Source organism: Ovis aries, chromosome 1, assembly GCF_016772045.2.
Source record: "Ovis aries strain OAR_USU_Benz2616 breed Rambouillet chromosome 1, ARS-UI_Ramb_v3.0, whole genome shotgun sequence".
NCBI lineage: Eukaryota > Metazoa > Chordata > Mammalia > Artiodactyla > Bovidae > Ovis > Ovis aries.
In genome coordinates this window covers 42708237-42729899 of record NC_056054.1, presented here as the reverse complement: position 1 = coordinate 42729899, position 21663 = coordinate 42708237, and the positions used below count along the sequence as shown (strand labels likewise).

The window sequence follows — 21663 nt, the reverse complement described above, 5'->3', positions numbered from 1 at the left end:
GGAGAAGCCTGGTAGGCTGCCGTCTATGGGGTCGCAGAGAGTCGGACACTACTGAGGCGACTTAGCAGCAGCAGCAGCTTTATATCCAGAGATGAGGCGATGCAGGCTCAGGGAGGTCAACTCACTGACCGGAGTACATAGCTAGTGAGGCGGCATTTCTAGGAAACCTAGAATAGGAACTCAGCTCTTAACACCCTGCTCTTGCACCAATCCGCAAGCCAATTGATTATCTTTCTACTTTTTGGATACCGCAATGCTTTTCTTTGAACAGTCTCCCTTGATCTGCAAATAAAACTGTATTGTATGGCATTTTCTGGGTTCAGAAACCGTAAGAAATCCGAGGCAATGCAGAATGCCTCAAATAGCTGTTGAATGTTTACACTTGGTCCATATCTGATACTTTTTAAGGGCGTGGACCTTCTGCAAGAGAGACCAAAAGAGCATTCAAATGAGCCTAGACACACGCACCTTGTTAACTACTGAGCCGACCACCTGTTACCTATTGCAGGCGGGTCTTTATTTATTTATTTTTTTTCTCTTGCCGGAGTTATCTAGAAAATACGGCTTCCAGTCCTTCAGCTGCCAGCCTCCGCATCTTAGGTACGCGGCCGCGGAGACCCGGAGCAGGCTCGCGCGCAGGCGCCGTTCGGCAGCTTTTTTCCGCGACTGTGCTGTGCTGCCGGGAGCCCCGGTGTCCCCGAGTGGTTCCCCTAAGGTTCCTCTCCCTCTCCGTCCGGGACTCAGGGTCGCCGGTGTCCCTTCCCGGAGCCCTCTCCAGCCCTTGTCCAGGCCGAGCCAGGCGCGGTCCCTACCCTCTGACCCCGCGTTGCACAATGCCCGATCAAAGTCCCCGGGCGTGTGAACCCCAGCGTCCCTGCCCCTGGGCGGAGACAGGCGGCGGCCGCGCGGGGAGCCGAGGCGGCGAGCGCAGCCGGTTCAGAGCACCGGCCCCGGCCCCGCGAGCTCCCCGCGAGCTGCCGCCGCAGACCCCCGCGCCGCTCGGGCCCGCTGCCCGCCGCTTCCCTCGCAGGCCCCGCCGCCGCAGCCATGGCGGAAGTTCATAGACGTCAGCATGCCAGGGTTAAAGGAGAAGCCCCCGCGAAATCCTCCACACACAGACATGAGGAGGAGCTGGGGATGGCGTCGGCCGAAACGCTGACCGTATTCCTGAAGCTGCTGGCCGCCGGCTTTTACGGCGTGAGCTCTTTCCTGATCGTGGTGGTCAACAAGAGCGTGCTCACCAACTACAGGTAGGGCCGAGGCGGCGGCGGCCCAGGCCGCGGAAAGGAAAGGAAAGGAGCGGGCGGCGGCAGCGGCTGGGCGCCGGCACCCTGGACTTTGGCTCCAAAGTTGGAGCTGAACAAAGTTGGGCGGGAGCCGGCGAGGGCGGGCAGGCGGCTGACACGCGGCTCGGGCGGCGGAGCCGGCTTGCACGGCGGCCCGGAGTGGGGGTCCCGCTCCGAGCGCGGAGCTCGGGACCGCCGGACGTGCGTTTGGAAAGCTGCTGCCCTGCCCGCAGTGCAGCGCCCTGGAAATGCCGCTCTTCCGAGCGACGAAGCGAAGTTGCTTCGTGACTCTTCGACTCCTGTGCATGCCTGACTGGGAGCCGGAGAGGGATGCCCGCCCTTCTCCACAGCCTGGGCCAGGGTCCGGGGCTTCAGGGTTCCCCGAATTCGCTGACAGCCTCTGGGGACCTACGCATCCTCAAGCCCATTTAAAATTGTGATGCTGCCACTGGGACCCCTTGGCAGAAGCACCTTTTTAGAAAGGTGCGAAACCGTTTAAAAGATGTATGTCTTAACTTCCAAGAAAAATCTGTTTCAGAAAACTGACTGAAATTGTAGAAACGGACAAGATGAGACAAGTGGCAGCCCGAAGCTACAAAATCAGCGGTGTTGCCTGACAACCATCAGTGATTTCCTCGCTGATTGTCATTCGGATAAGGGGCGGACATTGGTGTGTTTTGTATCAAAATGCATTGTGAGGTTGCTTTTGTAAGGTTGAGTTCGGGTTTTTCTGACGCTGTGGGTTTTTCTTTTTTTTTTTTTCTCTCTACCATTTTTTGTAGATTTCCCTCTTCACTGTGTGTTGGACTTGGCCAGGTTAGTTGGAATCTTCAGCATTACGTGGTTTGTGTCGTTGGAACTTCTGAGTGTGTCTTTATGTGTGGAACAGTGAATCTGTGTTCTCTGCTTACAGATGGTGGCCACAGTGGCAGTACTTTGGGTGGGAAAGGCACTCAGAGTAGTCAAGTTTCCTGACTTTGACAGAAATGTACCTCGAAAGGTAAAAAAAAAAAAAAAAGCAATACTTTTATTTTCGAAATGAAGTCACTATGTATGTTTTCCATCGGTGCCTTACATATTTAAAAATTGCAGCCTTGAAATTGCCCAGTCCAAAGTGGGTATAAGGAAGGTAAAGAATGAATGTAGTAATAAGTGTTTTTAAGTCCCACAGTCTCTTTAAAGTTAAGAAAAAAAAGAAGCCCCTAGATCTTGTATTCTGTTTTAATTAATAAACACTTATTGGGATTACAACCATTTTGCATTTTCTGCATTCGTCTATCTAATCTAGCTGGTGTATCCTTCAGTCATTATTCTTTGGTCTGTCTTTGCTTGACTCCACCTGAAGATGAAATACCTTTCCTTTTTCTGCCAACATGAGACCTGTTGGCTCTACATTATCATTCTTTAAAGCAAAGATGTTGTCCCATATGATTTGATCATATTCATATTTCTGTTTCTTTTTTTCCCCTCCATTCTTTTCTCTCTCTTTTTGCACAGAGCTCTTTATCCAGGAGTAATGTTTGGGTGCTTCATAGGAGCCAAAATTGTGTGTGAGAACTAATCTTATGTTTTATGTGAAAAGAATTTGATCATATAAACAAAACTGTTTCTGTTTGAAAAGGACCTTGTTTTAGCTGTCTTTATTATTGAGTTTTGTTATCCCTTTTTAAATTTTCTAGACGTTTCCACTACCTCTACTATATTTTGGGAACCAAATCACGGGACTGTTCAGCACAAAGAAACTGAAGTATGGATAACTTTATTTTACTAGTGAGGTTAATATAATGTATTCTTAAAGTTGTACTTAAATGTCAAATGTTTAACACATGGTTACTGATTCTGGAAAAAGAAAGGACCAGAAAGCTTCTGTTACTAAATAAGTATTACACCAAAGGTTTTAGTTTAATATCTTTAAGTTTGAAGAGGAAGAGGAGTTTTTTGTTTGTTTTGGGTTTTTTCCCTTTCACTTTGATGATAGAAGCTTTAAAATGTTATAAAATACTGTGATGGGAGATTTTCATTATTTTTCCAGACATATAATAGTGAAGGATGTATGTTAGGCTTCTGAGATTTCAATTCTTTAGTACAATTTTTAAATATTATATTTTAGGCAGATTTCACAAGTAAGATTAGATATAGTTTTTCATTAACATGAGGTAGTTAAAATAACATCTGATAGAACCCTGATAAAAATATCATTAACACTTTTCCTGTGGTCATATGACTGTAGAGGCAGCGTTTTCACTTTTAGAAAGAAGCAATAGCTGCCTACTCCATGACAATATTCTCTTATTACCCTGTAACTTCCCAATTCTTATCTTCTCCACTTAAGGAGTATATGTATCAGGAACATGTGATGTTAAAAATATATACATAGGGAAACCATTTAACAGAAACCCAGGGCTTCACCACTGCCACGTGAGTTAAACCTCTGGTGTAATGGGTGATTGTAAAACAGAATGGAGAGATCTCTGAGGGTCAGAGACCAAGGTTTTTTCATTTCCTCAGACCCAAGAAACTTGACAGAATGACCACGATGATATTTCTGGGGAGGGTTCCATGGAGGTCATGTTTATCATGGGTGGGGCATCCTTTTATCCATACATCTCATTATCCATTTGGAAAGAAATACAGACCTGCTGCAGAGTGCTACTTGTGTATAGAGTTTGCTCTTTTTCCTCCATTGTCATTCATCCATCCATCTATTCATGCCCATCTTTGATTGCCAGCCAAGTATAAGGCACTTTGGAGTGAGATGATAGAGTCAGAAATAATTATATTGCAAGAGGCTGTATGTTCGATTAGTACAAGCAAAGTACTCTGGGAATTTAGAGGAAGAAAGAATTACTGCCACAAAAGGACAATCAAGGAATGTTTTATAGGGTAAAATGATCACCAGTGTTGTTTGAAGCTTAGGGCTTGGAAGGGAGATCAGTCTAGAAAAGAAAGATCTTTTAAAGACCAACATGAGTATGTCTAACATAATAAGCAGGGTAAAATTAAAAAGTGGCTGTTACTGGTCTTTGATAATAGATGTATATTTTCTACCATTTTATAATTAGTTCAGTTTTTTTCGCTTCCAGTACTTTTATAAAAGCAACCCTTTCAGACTTTTAAATACTTTCTATAGAGACGTAAGGATTTAATTTAGTGACAGGTTAATCAGCATGGAATTTTTATAATGGAAAAGGTTAGCATTATTTTAAAATACTAATTTTGGAGAGCCAAATTTTACTCTACCTAAGTATATTTTTTGTTTTTTTTTCAGCTTACCAATGTTTACAGTTCTGAGAAGGTTCTCCATCCTGTTTACAATGTTTGCTGAAGGAGTTTTACTCAAGTGAGCTTAATTTCTAATATATTTAGTCTTTAACAAGTTTTTAGCTCCCTGAAAAGGTCTCCAGTGTATGTAAGATATTCCAATCATTTGTGTTGTTTTACTTTATCTTTTGAGAAGTTTAAGCAGCTTTCTTCCTTTGCTATAGGAATTGATAGTTTATGACTTCCTTATGGAAGCCTGTCTGAACATGAGATATGCTTTCAAGAATTCCTATACCTACTGAAGCCACTGGGTGAAGCTGAGTCAGAAGATCAATATAGGTTTTAAATCATGTTCATGACTATGCTACTTTACTACAAATGTGTGTGACTATTTTCTGCTTGAAGAAATCTGATTTTCAAAAATGTAAACTCAATAATAATAACATAAGAATAGGAAATAAGCATACTTATTTATATAAGAAAATAAGCTTTTGCTTCATTAGAAGAGTTCTTTTAAATATCTAATTCCTTGGAATCATTTGTTTATAGTTTTTTTTTGGAAGAAAACATTTTTTGTTGTAAAATGAGTCTTTGTAAATAACTAAAGCCACATGTATATTTTTAAATTATTTTATAGGAAGACTTTTTCTTGGGGTATTAAGATGACTGTATTTGCAATGATTATTGGAGCCTTTGTAGCTGCAAGGTAAGATGTGGGCTTGTATAAAACCTCTGAGAGTGCATTAGAATTTGTCAATAATTACTGATAATAAATGATTAGTTACCAATGAAGAGAATTTTTTATAGACTAAAATAAGAGACATGTCTTTAAAAAGTATTCCGAGACTTCAGAAAATTAAATCTTTTTGGTTGTGTGAAGATTAAGGCTAGCAAAATCAGATTCTTGGGACTCTTAAAAGTTAAATTCATGTAATTTAGAGTTTATTATGCTGTCTTCTATTTATTGAGCGCAGACCATATGCCATTCAATATGTTGGTATTTAACACATACTATTTATGTATTTTTCACAACTACACTGAACGGTATGGGTATTATTTTCCTATTTATGTTAAGGAAATGAAAATCTAAGTTCCATAGCTTGCTCGAGGTCACATAGCTATTAAATGACAGACCTAGAGTTTGAGTCTATGCCTGACTGCAAAGCCTGTGTGCTTTTATAAACCGTGTAGCATTCTATTCCTTCGCATGCTGCTAAACAAAATGATGTCACAGAGAAGACAAGTGATCATGAATTATTTGCCTTATGGGATAATAAATAATAGAATTGCTTTATTTGGCTTCACCTAAGGCGTCACAAATACCAAAACTTGGATATCCTATTAAATTATTAATCATGAAGTTTTTTTTTTTTTCCATTGTTCTTAACTTTTAATTTTAAAATGAAGAAAATGTATATCCAGAGACTCGGAAAATTAGTGCTTGCTTTGGCAGCACATATGCAAAGACTCAGAAAATGGAAATGATGAGTAGAAGTCTTCTACAATATTTTACTCAGCCCAGAGCATTCATGTATGGGCTTGCTGATGCTGTAGATTCTACCTGACATATATTTTCCATCTGGAAGTTCCAGTGTGCTTCTTGAATTGGCTCATTGACCTTTATCATATCCCTGTAATACAGGTGTAGGGGGAGGGATATTAGTCAATTCTGTTCTACCCTAACTCTCCAAGTAAAATTTCATTCTGGAAAAAAAAAATAGGGTAATTAGTTACTAGAATTTTGTTATATAGCTGACTGCTTTTCCCTCTAGGTAATCTTGCCTTCTTGGAGAAAAATTCAGTGTGAGTCACCTTCCATTCTTTTTAAAGGTGCCCTGCTAATCTTGGATCCCACTGAAGCTGGTGGGATCCAAAATCGAACCAAACACAGAATTTTCTCCGAGCTAACTCTAGCCTGCAAAAAGTTTCTGAGGCAGATGCTATCTGGGCCAGCCTTATCTAATTAGAAACTTTTACCTGGGAAAGAAATTTGGAGGAAGAGTTACAGGGTTGTCAGGCTGCTTGGAAGAGGGAGGGGTCATTAGGTAATTCTGCCCAACATTGCAGTGGCTTAGAGCTCCTCAGAAGTCTGTCCCATGGAGAAGCTGAACTCCAAAGAGATAGCACCTTTGCAGAATCACAGAATGTGAGGCCCCTGTTGTAGCTAGGGTGCTAAGTATGCAGATGGCATACTCTTCTTAGAGTTTCATTTATTCTCTTCAGTTTAGTAAGTTCTGCCTGGTGCTCTGCAAAATACTAAGAGACTTCAGTTTCCCTAATCTCACTAGTTATATGTAATGTGCTCACTGGGCAATTATTTAAAGTATTTGGGACTACACTGTGTGCGTAGACACTAGCGTAACGTGATCTCAGAACTAACCACAATCCACACTTCAGAAATTCCACCGAGTGGCCCAGCCATCTATGCAAGATAAACCTATCTTTTGTGTGAACCTTTGAAAAATGACATGTTAACAATTTCATTCTCCTTTTGGTTTCCTTATCTGTGAAACTGAGCTGTGATGCCTTCTGCTTGCTTCAGATGTACTGTAATGGTGAATTTGGTTGGTTCTGTCTTGCCTGACTTTGCATTCAGAATAGTGTGCTATTAACTGACAAGGCTGATTATTGCTAATGACTGTGTTTAAGCATTAGTGCTTCTCATTTCTGCAGACTCCCTTCCTGATTATGAAATTGCAAACTGTAACCTGGAACCAGGAAATACTAGTAGCTGATAAAATGTGTAATATTCACTTACGTAGATAAGCATATGTTCTTGGAAATATTGTAGTTCAGACCTATTTAAAATTTAATGCATGTTCTTTAAATGTTAGTTGTTACTAAAGTGTTGTTTATATTTTGCAGCTCTGACTTGGCATTTGATCTGGAAGGATATGTTTTTATTCTGATCAATGATGTCCTGACAGCAGCAAATGGTGCCTACGTAAAACAAAAATTAGATTCAAAAGTAGGTAGCAATCTAATGCTTCTTTAAGAGATGTTTGCTGATACTGGGAGTGGTCATGTCAGTCCTTCAGGGAAAAAGTGGAGAATAAAGGAAGATACTTAGGAAAGATGAGAAAGACTAGGGAATCTCTGAGGGTAAGAATGCCTGGACCTTGGTGCTCATGTAAGAAACTATTTTCTAATTAGCAGTTAGATTTTACTGTTGGGTTTTTTGGAAGGGACTCGGTGAATATCGACTTTGAGTGGAATAGTGACATAAGAAGTGGTCATTAGAGAAAAGTGTCATGAATGTTCATGGCTATGTCCTGGAGGACTTGGTGAGGGACCTGGACAAGAAAAAAGTATCTGGAAGCCCTTGAGCAGATTTCAAAAGTGATTTAGAAGCAGCTACAGAACAAGAGTGGACTTTGCATATTTGTCCTACAGACAGTTATCCCTCAGTATCTTTGGGGGGCTGGTTCCAGGAACCCCTGAGATTACAAAAATCCTTGGATGTTCAAGTACCTTATATAAAATGGAATAGTATTTATGTGTAACCTATGCACATCCTCCCATATACTTTAAATCATTTCTAAATTAACCTAGAAGATCTAGGGACAGTGCAGATCTATTTCCAACACCTTTTCTGTGAATATACCTTTTATGTCTTTTTCTCCATTTATTTGCCTTAATGGCTGTGTGATGATTACATTTTAATGGGAGCTACTATTAAAATTTTTTATCTTTGTACTATAGCTAGAGAAAAGGGAGCAGTTTGAGATTTAGTTTTGCTCTGTGTTTTTGCTGCTTTGGAAATAGGTAGGAATAATAACATTTTATTAGTCCACCAGCCTTAGCTGTCTAAAACAGTACTTTCCAGTACAATTCTGTAATGATGGAAATCTGTTATTTCTTCCTATCCATTAATGGTAACACCTAGCCACACATAGCTGTTGAGCACTTGATAGGTGATGGTCTAATTGAGGAACTGCAGTCATAGTTTAATGTAATTATAATTACATTGAAATCACTGCATATGGCCAGTGACTACTGTGTTAGCACAATCTAGAGTACATCCTCAGTTCAGTTCAGTTGCTCAGTCGTGTCCTGACTCTTTGTGACCCCATAGACTGCATCACACCAGGCCTCCCTGTCCATCGCCAACTCCCAGAATTTACTCAAACTCATGTCCATTGAGTCGGTGATGCCATCCAACCATCTCATCCTCTGTCGTCCCCTTCTCCTCGCGCCTTCAATCTTTCCCAGCATCAGGGTCTTTTCAAATGAGTCAATTCTTTGCATCCAGTGGCCAAAGTATTGGAGTTTCAGCTTCAGCATCAGTCCTTCCAATGAATATTCAGGACTGATTTCCTTTAGGATGGACTGGTTGGATCTCCTTGCAGTCCAAGGGACTCTCAAGAGTCTTCTCCAAGACCACAGTTCAAAAGCATCAATCCTTCGGCGCTTCAATCCTTCCGTCCAACTCTCACATCCATACATGACTACTGGACTACATCCTAGAATGTAGAAAAAAGCGAAGATGGTTTCTGGTTTCTGTATTTATTTCCAGGGGTGTCCTTTAGTTCCTCATTCAGAAATGACTTATGACTTACTTGTATTAGAACTTCTAAGCATATTAATCTGCTTTTCATAGTTCATGGATTAGGAGCAACAATCCTATCTAGAGGAAGAGGCTTGCCAGCAGTATAAAAATTTGGCTGATAACAGGAGAAACAGGAAAACTGACAGTCACGTGGACTACTCAAACATGGCAACATCATGTAAAAACACAGTATAATCATGTTTATGATGATGCCCTAAATTAAATTTTAGTCAATGTCCTCTGTTTAAGAGGACAGGAGAAAAGATATTCAAAACAGCAAGTAAAAAGGAAAAACAACAGTTTGGGCTTCGTCAGTTGTCTGGGTGGGGTATGTGTGTAGGCATTCCCTACTTCCTGGATGACACATCGCTTGCTGAGGGGGCACCTGACGTTACAAGTTACTTTGTCCTGCTGTGGCTTTTTTCTTGCTGTCTTGCTGTCTGAGATGCTTTTAATAAATCTGGAGTTTTATTACCTGTAATTTTAGAACTACTTGTAATCATGGTCCTTTGAGCATGAATCCCATGGCCTAAGGACTTAGTGCTGTATTTCAGACCTGAATGCAGCTACTGAATTTAAAACATTTTCAACTTTAAAGAATTCATACAAATAACATGTATTTATAATAGAAGTGGTAGAAAACATAGGTCAACAAGAGGAAGAAAATATAAATCTCTCTTAATTCCACCATTGAGTGAGAAGCACTGTGTCAGTAGATACGCTTTTGTAGGAATGTATGTGTTTTTATATATGCATATACACATCTAACTATGAGAAGAACTTAAGAGTGATGATACATTATACATAATGTTTTCTAATTTGTATTTTTCATTTAGTCCTGTTTCATGAGCACCTTCCTCACCAGTCAGTGTTACTAAACACTTTTAGTGGCTGCATAAGATTTCACTGTATGGGTGTATCATAGTCTAATCAACTGGTTTTCTATTGTTGCATCTTTGTTTACAGTTTTTCAAAGCTGCTTTTGATAAAGCACAGGGAACTCTGCTCAATATTCTGTGATAACCTAAGTGGGAAAAGAATTTGAAAAAGAATAAATATAACATGATAGTATATTCAAAAGCAGAGACATTACTTTGCCAACAAGGGTCCATCTAGTCAAGGCTATGGTTTTTCCAGTGGTCATGTATAGATGTGAGAGTTGGACTGTGAAGAAGGCTGAGCGCTGAAGAATTGATGCTTTTGAACTGTGGTGTTGGAGAAGACTCTTGAGAGTCCCTTGGACTGCAAAGAGATCCAACCAGTCCATTCTAAAGGAGATCAGCCCTGGGATTTCTTTGGAAGGAATGATGCTAAAGCTGAAACTCCAGTACTTTGGCCACCTCATGTGAAGAGTTGACTCATTGGAAAAGACTCTGATGCTGGGAGGAACTGGGGGCAGGAGGAAAAGGGGATGGCAGAGGATGAGATGGCTGGATGGCATCACTGACTTGATGGACATGAGTCTGAGTGAACTTGGGAGTTGGTGATGGACAGGGAGGCCTGGCGTGCTGCGATTCATGGGGTCGCAAAGAGTCAGACACGACTGAGCGACTGAACTGAACCGAACATGTATGTGTATAACTGAATGACTTTTCTGTACACCTGAAACGAACACAGCATTGTGAATCAACTATATGCCAATATAAAGTAAAAAAGGTTTAAAAATCACTGAGGAAAACAACCCGCTTTTGAGAAGGTAGTTTGGCTTTTCGTGTCGGTTGGTGCGCGCTCAGTCACAGAAGTCAGGCAGATCTTAGGGCCCTATCCTCACTGCTCCTTTATCCCCTAAACTCTAGGACTGCTTTTCAGGTGACGGCTTCCTGCTGAATGTCCCAGAACTGTGTGAATCACAGGTAGACCCAGAGTTCTCATAGGCTCCCTGTGTTTGAAGATGTGTGCAGTCCTTTTTTGCTTCCAAGTAGCTGAGGGCACAACTAGGCATACCATGTTTTGGGAATTGTAGGGTAATGGTAATCTTTTTCTTTCCTTTTTTTTTTTTTTTTTTTGGAATAATCTTAATCTTCATTGAGCTTCCCATGTACATTTTCAGAAATAACTTCAGAAATACTGGGAAATTATGTCTGTCTGTGTTGTTCTGTGTGAGTCTGTGTGTGTGGATCTGGCCTTCCTTCTCTCTTAAATCTCACTGTTATGTTTCTGGAACAGCCTAGGACTAATCTAGGGACTTTTGATTCAGTTTTGGAAAGGGAAGGGCTCCAAGGACATGTCTCTATAGAGATGTATGTTTTTTGTTCAAAATAACTTCTTTTCTCCTTGCTGTTTTGAGACAGCCACTTGATACCATTTTTATTTCTCTGATTTTAAGTACTCAAGGAACTTATGTCAAATAAACTAAAAATCTTATAAGTTTGCTTTTTTTTTTTGGAAAGCTTGGGTTATTTCTTAGTGTTCCCAAAACTTCTGACTTAATGTGCTATGTATATTGTGGGGGGAGTGGTGTGTGTGTATAATGGGAGTGGTGCTCTGTTCAGGGTTGTCTCCATCTATCTGCTGGAACCAAATGAACCACCTAATTTTTTACTCTCCTAGGAGCTGGGAAAATATGGTCTGCTCTATTACAATGCACTGTTCATGATTCTGCCCACCCTGGCCATTGCATATTTTACGGGAGATGCCCAAAAGGTAAGACTTTCTAATTATGGCATCAATCATGCCTTATGTTTTGGAATTTTATTTTTACTTGTATGATCAAAAGATAGACAGTTTGGTTGTTAAAAAGTAATGTTCTTACTAAGTGACCAAAAACCAAGAATTTACTTTTTAGCTTGCTAATGTCATGCTAACCTTTTTGGATAGTACTAAAATAGCTTAAAATAGCTCTGGCTGTCAACATAAAAATAGTGCATGCCGTCTATCGTCCTTCTCTTACGTGCCAGAAGGGTAGAGGAAGGGAACTTTTACATTTCTGCTGAACTACAGAGTAGGAATAGTAGCAGATTATCCTTGAAAAACAAAAAATCCAGAAGTAGTAGAATTCATCAAACCTAAACAAAATACTTGGCATCTCCAGAAGCTCTCAGTTTTGGTGACAGTTGTTATGCTGGCTTAAATCCCAGACTGCTTTTTTCCCCTCGGGAGATATTTAGCCCAGTGGTGACTTAACCACATAAATAGCAACTAATATAGTAGTTAACTCATTTTCTGCAAATGTCTAGCTAAATCCAGAATAACATAACAAACTAAATCCAGACAAGAATTTTTCTCTGAAACAAATGCATATTCATAGGATAAAAATGGGTAACATTTTGTTAGAATTCACAAAATTTTGAGAACTTAATGGAAATCTAGAATTCTGCCAAAGAGTTCTGTACCAAAATTCCTTCTAATGATTCCCCTGGCTAGCAGTTTCTTCAGAATAAATGTGTTGATTATTTATTCTAATGACAGTGACAAATTCCACAAATCAGTCAGAACCAAAGTAAAGCAAAGGTTTTTGGAAATACTTAGGCTGTTAAAAAAAAAATCAGCGGTAGGAGAAGAGTGACTGCTTATAAAGCTTTTTTTTTTTTTCAAATCAAGAGCTCGCTCTTTCTCATAAAACTGGCATAAAACATATGTAAATATTTTAATGAATAGAGTGTTGAATAAGTTTTTTTGTGGCTCTGAAAAAAGTGGGAAGAGACACTAACATTTACTGAGTTCCTGTTATGTGCTACTCACTTTATGTATATATAATGTAATATAGTCCCCAAGGATTCCCTGATCACTCAGTTGGTAAAAAATCCACCTGCAATGCAGGAGACCCTGGTTCGATTCCTAGGTCATGAAGATCCCCTGGAGAAGGGATAGGCTGCCCACTCCAGTATTCTTGGGCTTCCGCTGTGGCTCGGCTGGCTGGTAAAGAATCCGCCTGCAATGCAGGAGACCTGGATTTGATCCCTGGTTTGGGAAGATCCCCTGGAGAAGGGAAAAGTTAACCCACTCCAGTATTCTAGCCTGGAGAATTCCAGGCACTGTATAGTCCATGGGGTCACAAAGAGTTGGACAAGATTGAGCGACTTTTACTTTATGGACCCCATAACAGCTATAGGAAGTTTGAATTAACCCTATATTTTTTTTAAAAAATTAAAATTTATTTTATTTATTTGGCTGCATTAGGTCTTAGTTGAGGCACGTGGGCTATTCAGTATTAGTTATAGCATGCAGGATCTTCAGTTGCTGCATGTGGGATCTAGTTCCCTGACCAGAAATCAAGCCCAGGTCCCTTGCATTGGGAGCTCAGAGTCTTAGCCACTGGACCACCGGGGAAGTCACTGAATGAACCCTATTTTATTAATGTGGAAATAGAGGTTCAGAGAGACTGAATAACTTGCCCAGCATCATACTGTCAGCAGGGTAGTAGTGTCAGGACTTAAACCCAAGCCTGATTGCAGGGACCACGGTCTCTTCAGTGCTCGGCCTACCTCTAGCTAACCCGAGCAGAAGTACCCTCCACCCTTTAGCTTTGGGGCAAGAATGTAGTGTAAAATAACCCCATACCTCATGGTAACACAGGTGTTCCAAATCTTCAGGCCAATTTGTACATGAGAAAGTTGGAAGAATTAATGTGGTTAGGTATTCTACAGACTTGGCAAAAAATGTAATTTTCATTAATTTGAAACTTCGACTAGTAACTTGTAGCTACTTGAAAAAATTGACTGAAGGAGATATTTCTTCATTCCAGAGTGATGATCATTTAACTAGAAATTACCTGCCAGGTTGTAGCAAAATCCGTGCATGTTTTGAAGTTCACTAACATACTTTCAATTTTAAATGCTTCAATATAAGTGTTTACTTATAGTGGAAAAAATGACTTTGCCACCTATATTGGGATGAGATTTAGATTTTACTCTTCTTTTTTAAAGCTTCCCTGGTGGCTCAGACGGTAAAGCGTCTGCCTACAATGCAGGAGACCCGGGTTTGATCCCTGGGTCAGGAAGATCCTCTGGAGAAGGAAATGGCAACCCACTCTAGTATTCTTGCCTGGAAAATTTCACGGACTGAGGAGCCTGGTAGGCTACAGTCCATGGAGTCGCAAAAGAGTCAGACACGACTTTTTAAAGGCAGAGGAGTGGAATTTGAGTAATCTTTTTGTTTTTCTTAATAAAAATGCAAGCAAAGGTCACAAAATGTTTCTTTGAAAGAATAATGTTTTTAAAGAATGACAGAATTGATCTAAATGCTTTCAAGTTGGGATGATAAACTAATTAGGGAGACTGAACTCAATTGCTTTGTGATCAGCCCCATCAGTGTTTTTGGGTTTCATGTGTTTGTTCATCCTCATTCTTATTATCAATTAATATGATTCTTATAAAATAGTTCAGTTCAGTCGCTCAGTCGTGTCCGACTTTTTGCGACCCCATGAATCACAGCATGCCAGGCCTCCCTGTCCATCACCAACTCCCAGAATTTACTCAAACTCATGTCCATCGAATCAGTGATGCCATCTAGCCATCTCATCCTCTGTCATCCCCTTCTCCTCCTCCCGCCAATCCCTCCCAGCATCAGAGTCTTTTCCAATGAGTCAACTCTTCGCATGAGGTGGCCAAAGTACTGGAGTTTCAGCTTTAGCATCATTCCTTCTAAAGAACACCCAGGGCTGATCTCCTTTAGAATGGACTGGTTGGATCTCTTTGCAGTCCAAGGGACTCTGAACAGTCTTCTCCAACACCACAGTTCAAAAGCATCAATTCTTCAGTGCTCAGCTCTCTTCACAGTCCAACTCACACATCCATACATGACTACTGGAAAAACCATAGCCTTGACTACACGGACCTTTGTTGGCAAAGTAACGTCTCTGCTTTTGAATATGCTATCTAGGTTGGTCATAACTTTCCTTCCAAGGAGTAAGCGTCTTTTAATTTCATGGCTGCAGTCACCATCTGTAGTGATTTTGGAGCCCAAAAAGATAAAGTCTGACACTGTTTCCACTGTTTCCCATCTATTTCCCATGAAGTGATGGGACCAGATGTCACGATCTTCATTTTCTGAATGTTGAGCTTTAAGCCAACTTTTTCACTCTCCTCTTTCACTTTCATCAAGAGGCTTTTTAGTTCCTCTTCACTTTCTGCCATAAGGGTGGTGTCATCTGCATATCTGAGGATATTGATATTTCTCCTGGCAATCTTTGTTGGAGTACAGATGGACCTACTGGCTGGCAGGCTTAAAATCTCATGTTCTTTTTCTTAACACTCTCTCCCTCTAAAATTCTTGGATAGTTATTAAGTGCTGTTATGTGTCTTTGGGCTCAGGTGATATGAAAGAAAGATGAATTAGGTGGTATTCTTGCCTCTGAGGATCATTTAGTTGTCTTGGGGAGCAGACCTGTCAGCAGCAGAGTCATCAGTGTTATAGGTTCCGTGGAGAGCTGTTGGGGGCATTGTGGGTTGGAAAATGTAAGTGGATCAATTCCACCTCCTTGCTGGAGAGGGAATGCCTGTCTTATGGAACTTTGCCTACAAACAGAATGAAAATACAAATGATGTGAATAATCAGTACTGTTTGGTAGGTTTTGAATTAAATTCGGCACTTAGGAACTCCAAGAATTCTGAGTTTGATTCTGTTTCTAAATCCCTTTGTTTCTAAATTTTTGTATGCTTATTACTACAATTTTAAATTCAGTTCGGATTCATTCAGTTAAGTATTTCTGAGCATATTCCTTGTGCTGAGAAAGCCTTGTGCTAAGTTCTCTTGGGAATATGTGAGAGATACAGCGCAGTCTTTGCCACTCAAGGAGGACATTTGACTTGCTACAGGGGTGGTGTAAGATCCAGCACCAAAGTGTGTGCCAGTCAGTCAGTACTGTAAGTACTGTAGGAGGAAGCAGGTGTGGGCGACATATCAAGCCTGGCTTATTAGAGAAGATAGGGCTTGGTTTCTGAGCCACCAACTGCAACAAGTAACGCTAGCCTATTCTTTGAGTATCCTCATTAGAGGTACAGCTACAGAAGTGGTTGGATGGTTTGCTTTTATTGACAAGCACAGAAGCACTGGGGGGAAGCCATAGACGCCCTAATACGTCCCAGAGGCTCGTGGTATCCTACCAGAGGTTGCAGTTGACTCCTTCCACTGAAAGGTTCAGTTTCGTAGTCAGTGGACTGCTTGTCTGAAGTTCTGGCAAAGGGGTTCGTGTTACAGAGTAGAATATGCGGCAGGATTTCAAGTAAGTGTTTTCTCTTAAGTCCAGTTCATGTTCAGCGTGTGTCTTTTAGGTTGGGTTTCCCCTTCAAAATATGTGTATCTGTAAGTGGGCAAACATTCATGTTTGTGCATGTATTTTCTTGAAAAAGAGTGGACACTTTCTGGTGTGACAGTTTAGCTTTAAATAGAACTGTTCCGTATTAACAAGTCTGCTTCTGGTGTTCAAGTAATACTTCACCTATAGGATTTGGTGCTTTGTACCTGATAAGATGCTTCCATGTTAATCATTTTCCCCTAATCGTCAATGTGTACTTGTGTGGTAGAGTGTTAATCTGGTTTATAGAGGTTAAAGACATGCTTGAGGTTACCTGATGACAGAGTTTAGTACTAGAACCACTCTGCCTATTTTTTTGTTTGTTTGACCATACCTTGAAACTTCAGGGATTTTAGTTTCCTGACCAGGGATCAAACCTGGGTCCCCTAAAGTGGAAGCACAGAGTCCTAACCACTGGACCACCAGTGATTTCCCTAAAACCAGTCTTTCTGACTCTAAGGAGATCTCTTGCTGTTTGCCTGACCACATCTATCGCCCAAAGCCATTTGCTGACTCCCTGACTGACTTTTTCCACTGTTCGGGACTGTGCATACAGAACAAGCTATTGAATGGAAGAAATATCTCAGATTAATATTAGAAGTGGAGTCTCTGCAGCTTGGCTTTGTTATTAATTGTTTACAAATAATTATTTCATTCAGCAAATATCTATTGAGTGCTTCTTATATGTCAGATGCTGTTCTAAGTTAAAAACATATGCCTTTGCTTCAAAGGAGCTTACATTCCGATGGTGTAAGATAGACTAAACATAAATTATATGGTAAGAGCTATAAAGAGAGATAAAACAAGGACTCAAGATGATTAGGGAAAGCATCTTTATAAGCTTCATTTGAGCAGACACTGAATGTATTGACTCAGAGACCAGTTGGTGTGGCTCTTTAGAAGGGGTAGTCTAGGCCAGGTATTCTAAGGGCTGAGGTAGGAGCTTGTTTACAGGGGATGTTTTCTGAAGAGGTAAATATCAGAAGTCAGAGTAGGCCTTGAAAGATGTAGAGGCAGAGAAACAAAAGGAACATTCCGGGTGGAACTGACAAACCGGAGCACAGGCACAGCCCCGAGGACCAGAATCTTCAGTGTGGTTAGAAGGTGTAAGTCAAGGACTTCGGAGCCTTTAGCAGAGAGCCTTTAGAGAGCGTGTGGTTCTAGCCCCTTATCTCACAGATGAGGGAACTGGGCCCCAAAGAGGGCTCTGGACTAGACCCAGATTTCCTGACTGTGCAGCTGGTGTCTCCCTCTTCCTGCCACACCACACCCCATTTCCTTCCAAGTTGGAACCAGTGCTAGGCACCGGAATTTGAAATTTACGGTGTCGATAATGACACATCCCTAAAAGTTTGTGACATAAGTGGTACAGCTGAGAGAACTTGGGGCCAGAATGCAAAAGACCAGCAACCTCCAGGTCTGTTTACGAGCACTGTCTGTCTCTGGGCAAGTCCTGTCTGCTCTCTCGGCCTGCTCTGTCACGTGGTAACTGAGTAGGTTGGATCCACTAAGTTGCTGGGTGCTGTAGGTAGGGCCTTTTCAGGGCTGAGACAGCATGTCTGAGGAGTAGAAGGCACGCCAGTGTGGAGACGGAGCTGCTGTTCCTGACAGCTGGCATGAGCCCAGTTGCTCCCTGACTCCTAATAACCTATGCCGATAAACTGCTCTCATCTCTTGGACTTATGGCTTTCCTGACCTAGAGCTATTTTGTTTGGAAGCTCTCTATTGAATGAAAAGATTGCCAAGATAAATTATTAAATGAAGAAGCGCAGTGTAAAATAATGCATCTGGTATACTAGCTTTAGAATACAAAGGAAAAAATAAAAATATATGTATACATTCATTTATTTTACTTACTGTTTAAGTAAAGAGACTATGGAAGAAAATACATGAAGCTAATAAAGTAATCACCAGTTTGCTTGTGAGAGAGAAAATGGAAAGTGTAGAACAGAAATGTAATGAAGTCTTCATTACTTATTTTTTTTCTGATTGTAGAACTGTATGAATTTATTTAAACTGCATTTTATAAAAGGAACATAAAAAAAAAGATAGTTTTTTTTCTGTAAATAATGGCTATCCAGTGATGAATTCTAAACTTTAAAATGACTGGGGGAAGTGGGGAAAATTAACTTGCTTTCACTGTTTTAGAGTTTCAGACTCCTGACCCAGGATTCAAATTGAAGCAAAATCAGATCCAAATTATTTTTCTGAAAATCCCACTGTTAACCTTAGTAGGGAGAAAAGGGAAGACTTCCCTCTGATGGAGCAAGAATTCAATAAGAGGGCTCTGAAAGGTCAGCACCCCAGGGAGGCAGGAGTTACACAGAGCAGTTGATGGAGCTGGCACGGCTTTTAAGGAAAAATTGAAAGCCAGTGAAGAAAATAACTAAATTTCCATAAAAGTGAAAGGCAAGATCCTTTCACTTTTCCATACTTGTCCTTGGCAAAGTGTTCTGAGAAACCGTGTGTGTGTGTGTGTGTTTGTGGTGTAATTTTTCAAAAAGTTTAAGTTCTCGAAGTCCTGGTCTTACCAGAAACCAAGGAACCAATATATTCAGCATTTAGTTTTTCTAAACACAAATCTTCTAACTTTAAAACATACTCCTTAGAAAAAAACAAAAACTGTGGTAAAGCCAGCTTTTACTATTAACGGAAGAGAAGTAGTTAACATTGATAAAGGTGGAGCAAGCACCAGCTAACTAATGGCTTTCTGAAGTGTCAGATTGAAAAGACTGTGTTTAAACTTGTTAGTCGCTACCTCCAAAAGGGAATGTGTGCAGCACAAAGCCAGCGATTCAGAGCGTCGGGAGCTAGAGCCTGGCTTGCTGGCAGCACCCCCTGTTAGGTGTTCTCACGTAGGGATGGGAGAACAGACCCTTTGCTGTAGCTCTCACAAGGCCAGCACTGTAGGCCCTGGGACACTGTATAATGTCTTCATTCTGTCACTGGTTAAATTACATGGCTCAGATGAGTTTTACAGGAAAAGTTCTTGCACAGATTATCTACTGGGAGGTGTCTCTTACTAAGCATTGCTACTAAATAATGAAGAATTATTAGGCTGTTGCCTTAGCCTGTCCAGGGTTATTAATCTTTTCTGGGTCACTCTGTGAACCATTATAGACTGATTCTCAAACCCTGAAGTGTTCTTTCCCACATAGAGACAGGCCCCTTATGCTTTTCTGGGCCTTGGTATTCTCAAACATAATATGAGTGGATTGGATCAGTTATTCTTTATTTACGAATGACTAGATCTTTCTCTATGATGGGGTTAATGGCGACCTCCTCCAAGAGGGCGTATACCATACCCAGGTCTAATGCACCCAGAGCCCCTTGCCTTGTAGCTGTCCACTGCTGACCCATTCCTCCCAGGGGACACTCAAACAGAGTTCTGCCTCAGTCTCTGTGGGGTCTCTGGGTCCTGGTATGCACAAGGTTGGTTTGAGTCCTCTGAGTGTCTCTGGCAGGTATGGGGTTTGATTCCAAAGACAGTTTCGCCCCTCCTGCTGTCTTGTTGGGGCTTCTCCTTTGCCCTTCGACATGGGGTATGTCCTCAAAGTCACTCCAGCGCTGTGCAGCCACTGCTCCAGTGCCACAGGACTGGGAAAACAGACTCTTTTAGGGCACACACACAAAAAAAAACTGTGTGTGCACCAGGACCCAGGAGAAAGGATCAGTGGCCCCACAAGAAACTGGCCCAGACTTGCCTGGGAGTGATCAGGAGTCTGCAGTGGAGGCGTAGGTTGGCAATGGCCTGCTGCAGGGTTGGGGGCACTGAGTGCATCAGTGCATGCTTGGGACCTTTTGAAGGATGTTGCCATTATCTTCATTCAGTTCAGTTCAGTCACCCAGTCATGTACAACTCTTTGCAACCGCATGGACTGCAGCATGCCAGGCCTCCCTGTCCATCACCAGCTCCCAGAGCTTACTCAAACTCATGTCCATTGAGTTGGTGATGCCACCCAACCATCTCATCCTCTGTCATCCCCTTCTACTCCAGCCTTCAATCTTTCCCAGCATCAGGGTCTTTTCCAGTGAGTCAGTTCTTTGCCTCAGGTGGCCAAAGTATTGGAATTTCAGCTTCAACGTTAGTTTTTCCAAAGAATATTCAGGACTGATTTCCTTAAGGATGGACTGGCTGGATCTCCTTGCTGTCCAAGGGACTCTCAAGAGTCTTCTCCAATACCACCGTTCAGAAGTTTTGACTGGATGGACCTTTGTTAGCAAAGTCATGTCTCTGCTTTTGAATATGCTGTCTAGGTTGGTCATAACTTTATTTCCAAGGAGTAAATGTCTTTTAATTTCATGACTGCAGTCACTATCTGCAGTGATTTTGGAGCCCAAAATATAAAGTCTGACACTGTTTCCACTGTTTCCCATCTATTTCCCATGAAGTGATGGGACGAGATGCCATGATCTTTGTTTTCTGAATGTTGAGCTTTAAGCCAACTTTTTCACTCTCCTCTTTCACTTTCATCAAGAGGCTTTTTTTAGTTCTTTTTCACTTTCTGCCATAAGGGTGGTGTCATCTGCATATCTGAGGTTATTGATATTTCTCCCGGCAATCTTGATTCCAGCTTGTGCTTCTTAAGCAGGGTGACAATATACAGCCTTGACGGACTCCTTTTCCTATTTGGAACCAGTCTGTTGTTCCATGTCCAGTTCTAACTGTTGCTTCCTGACCTGCATATAGGCTTCTCAAGAGGCAGGTCAGGTGATCTGGTATTCCCATCTACTGAAGAATTTTCCACAGTTTATTGTGATCCACACAGTCAAAGGCTTTGGCATAGTCAATAAAGCAGAAATAGATGTTTTTCTGGAACTCTCTTGCTTTTTCCATGATCCAGCGGATGTTGGCAATTTGGTCTCTTGTTCCTCTGCCTTTTCTAAAACCCGCTTGAACATCTGAAAGTTCATGGTTCAGGTATTGCTGAAGCCTGGCTTGGAGAATTTTGAGCATTACTTTACTAGCGTGTGAGATGAGTGCAATTGTGCGGTAGTTTGAGCATTCTTTGGCATTTCCTTTCTTTGGGACTGGAATGAAAACTGACCTTTTCCAGTCCTGTGGTCACTGCTGAGTTTTCCAAATTTGCTGGCATATTGATTGCAGCACTTTCACAGCATCATCTTTCAGGATTTGAAATAGCTCAACTGGAATTCCATCACCTCCACTAGCTTTGTTCATAGTGATGCTTTCTAAGGCCCACTTGACTTCACATTCCAGGATGTCTGGTGCTAGGTGAGTGATCACACCATTGTGATTATCTGGGTCTTGAAGATCTTTTTTGTACATTTCTTCTGTGTATTCTTGTCACTTCTTCTTAGTATCTTCTGCT

General features: G+C 41.2%; 1 protein-coding gene across 2 annotated transcripts in view; it reads left to right on the top strand.

Moving 5' to 3' along the window:
* Positions 1-938: 938 nt before the first annotated feature.
* Positions 939-21663, top strand: part of SLC35D1 (solute carrier family 35 member D1) — a 46598-nt gene continuing 25873 nt past the window's right edge. For both annotated transcript variants that reach the window (XM_060410772.1, XM_027970985.2), the window contains exons 1-8: positions 939-1250; positions 2069-2102; positions 2200-2286; positions 2966-3033; positions 4555-4626; positions 5185-5253; positions 7413-7515; positions 11647-11739. In XM_060410772.1, the coding sequence (XP_060266755.1) occupies positions 1048-1250; positions 2069-2102; positions 2200-2286; positions 2966-3033; positions 4555-4626; positions 5185-5253; positions 7413-7515; positions 11647-11739 (729 nt within the window). In that variant the 5' untranslated portion in view covers positions 939-1047. The remainder of the gene's footprint in view (positions 1251-2068; positions 2103-2199; positions 2287-2965; positions 3034-4554; positions 4627-5184; positions 5254-7412; positions 7516-11646; positions 11740-21663) is intronic.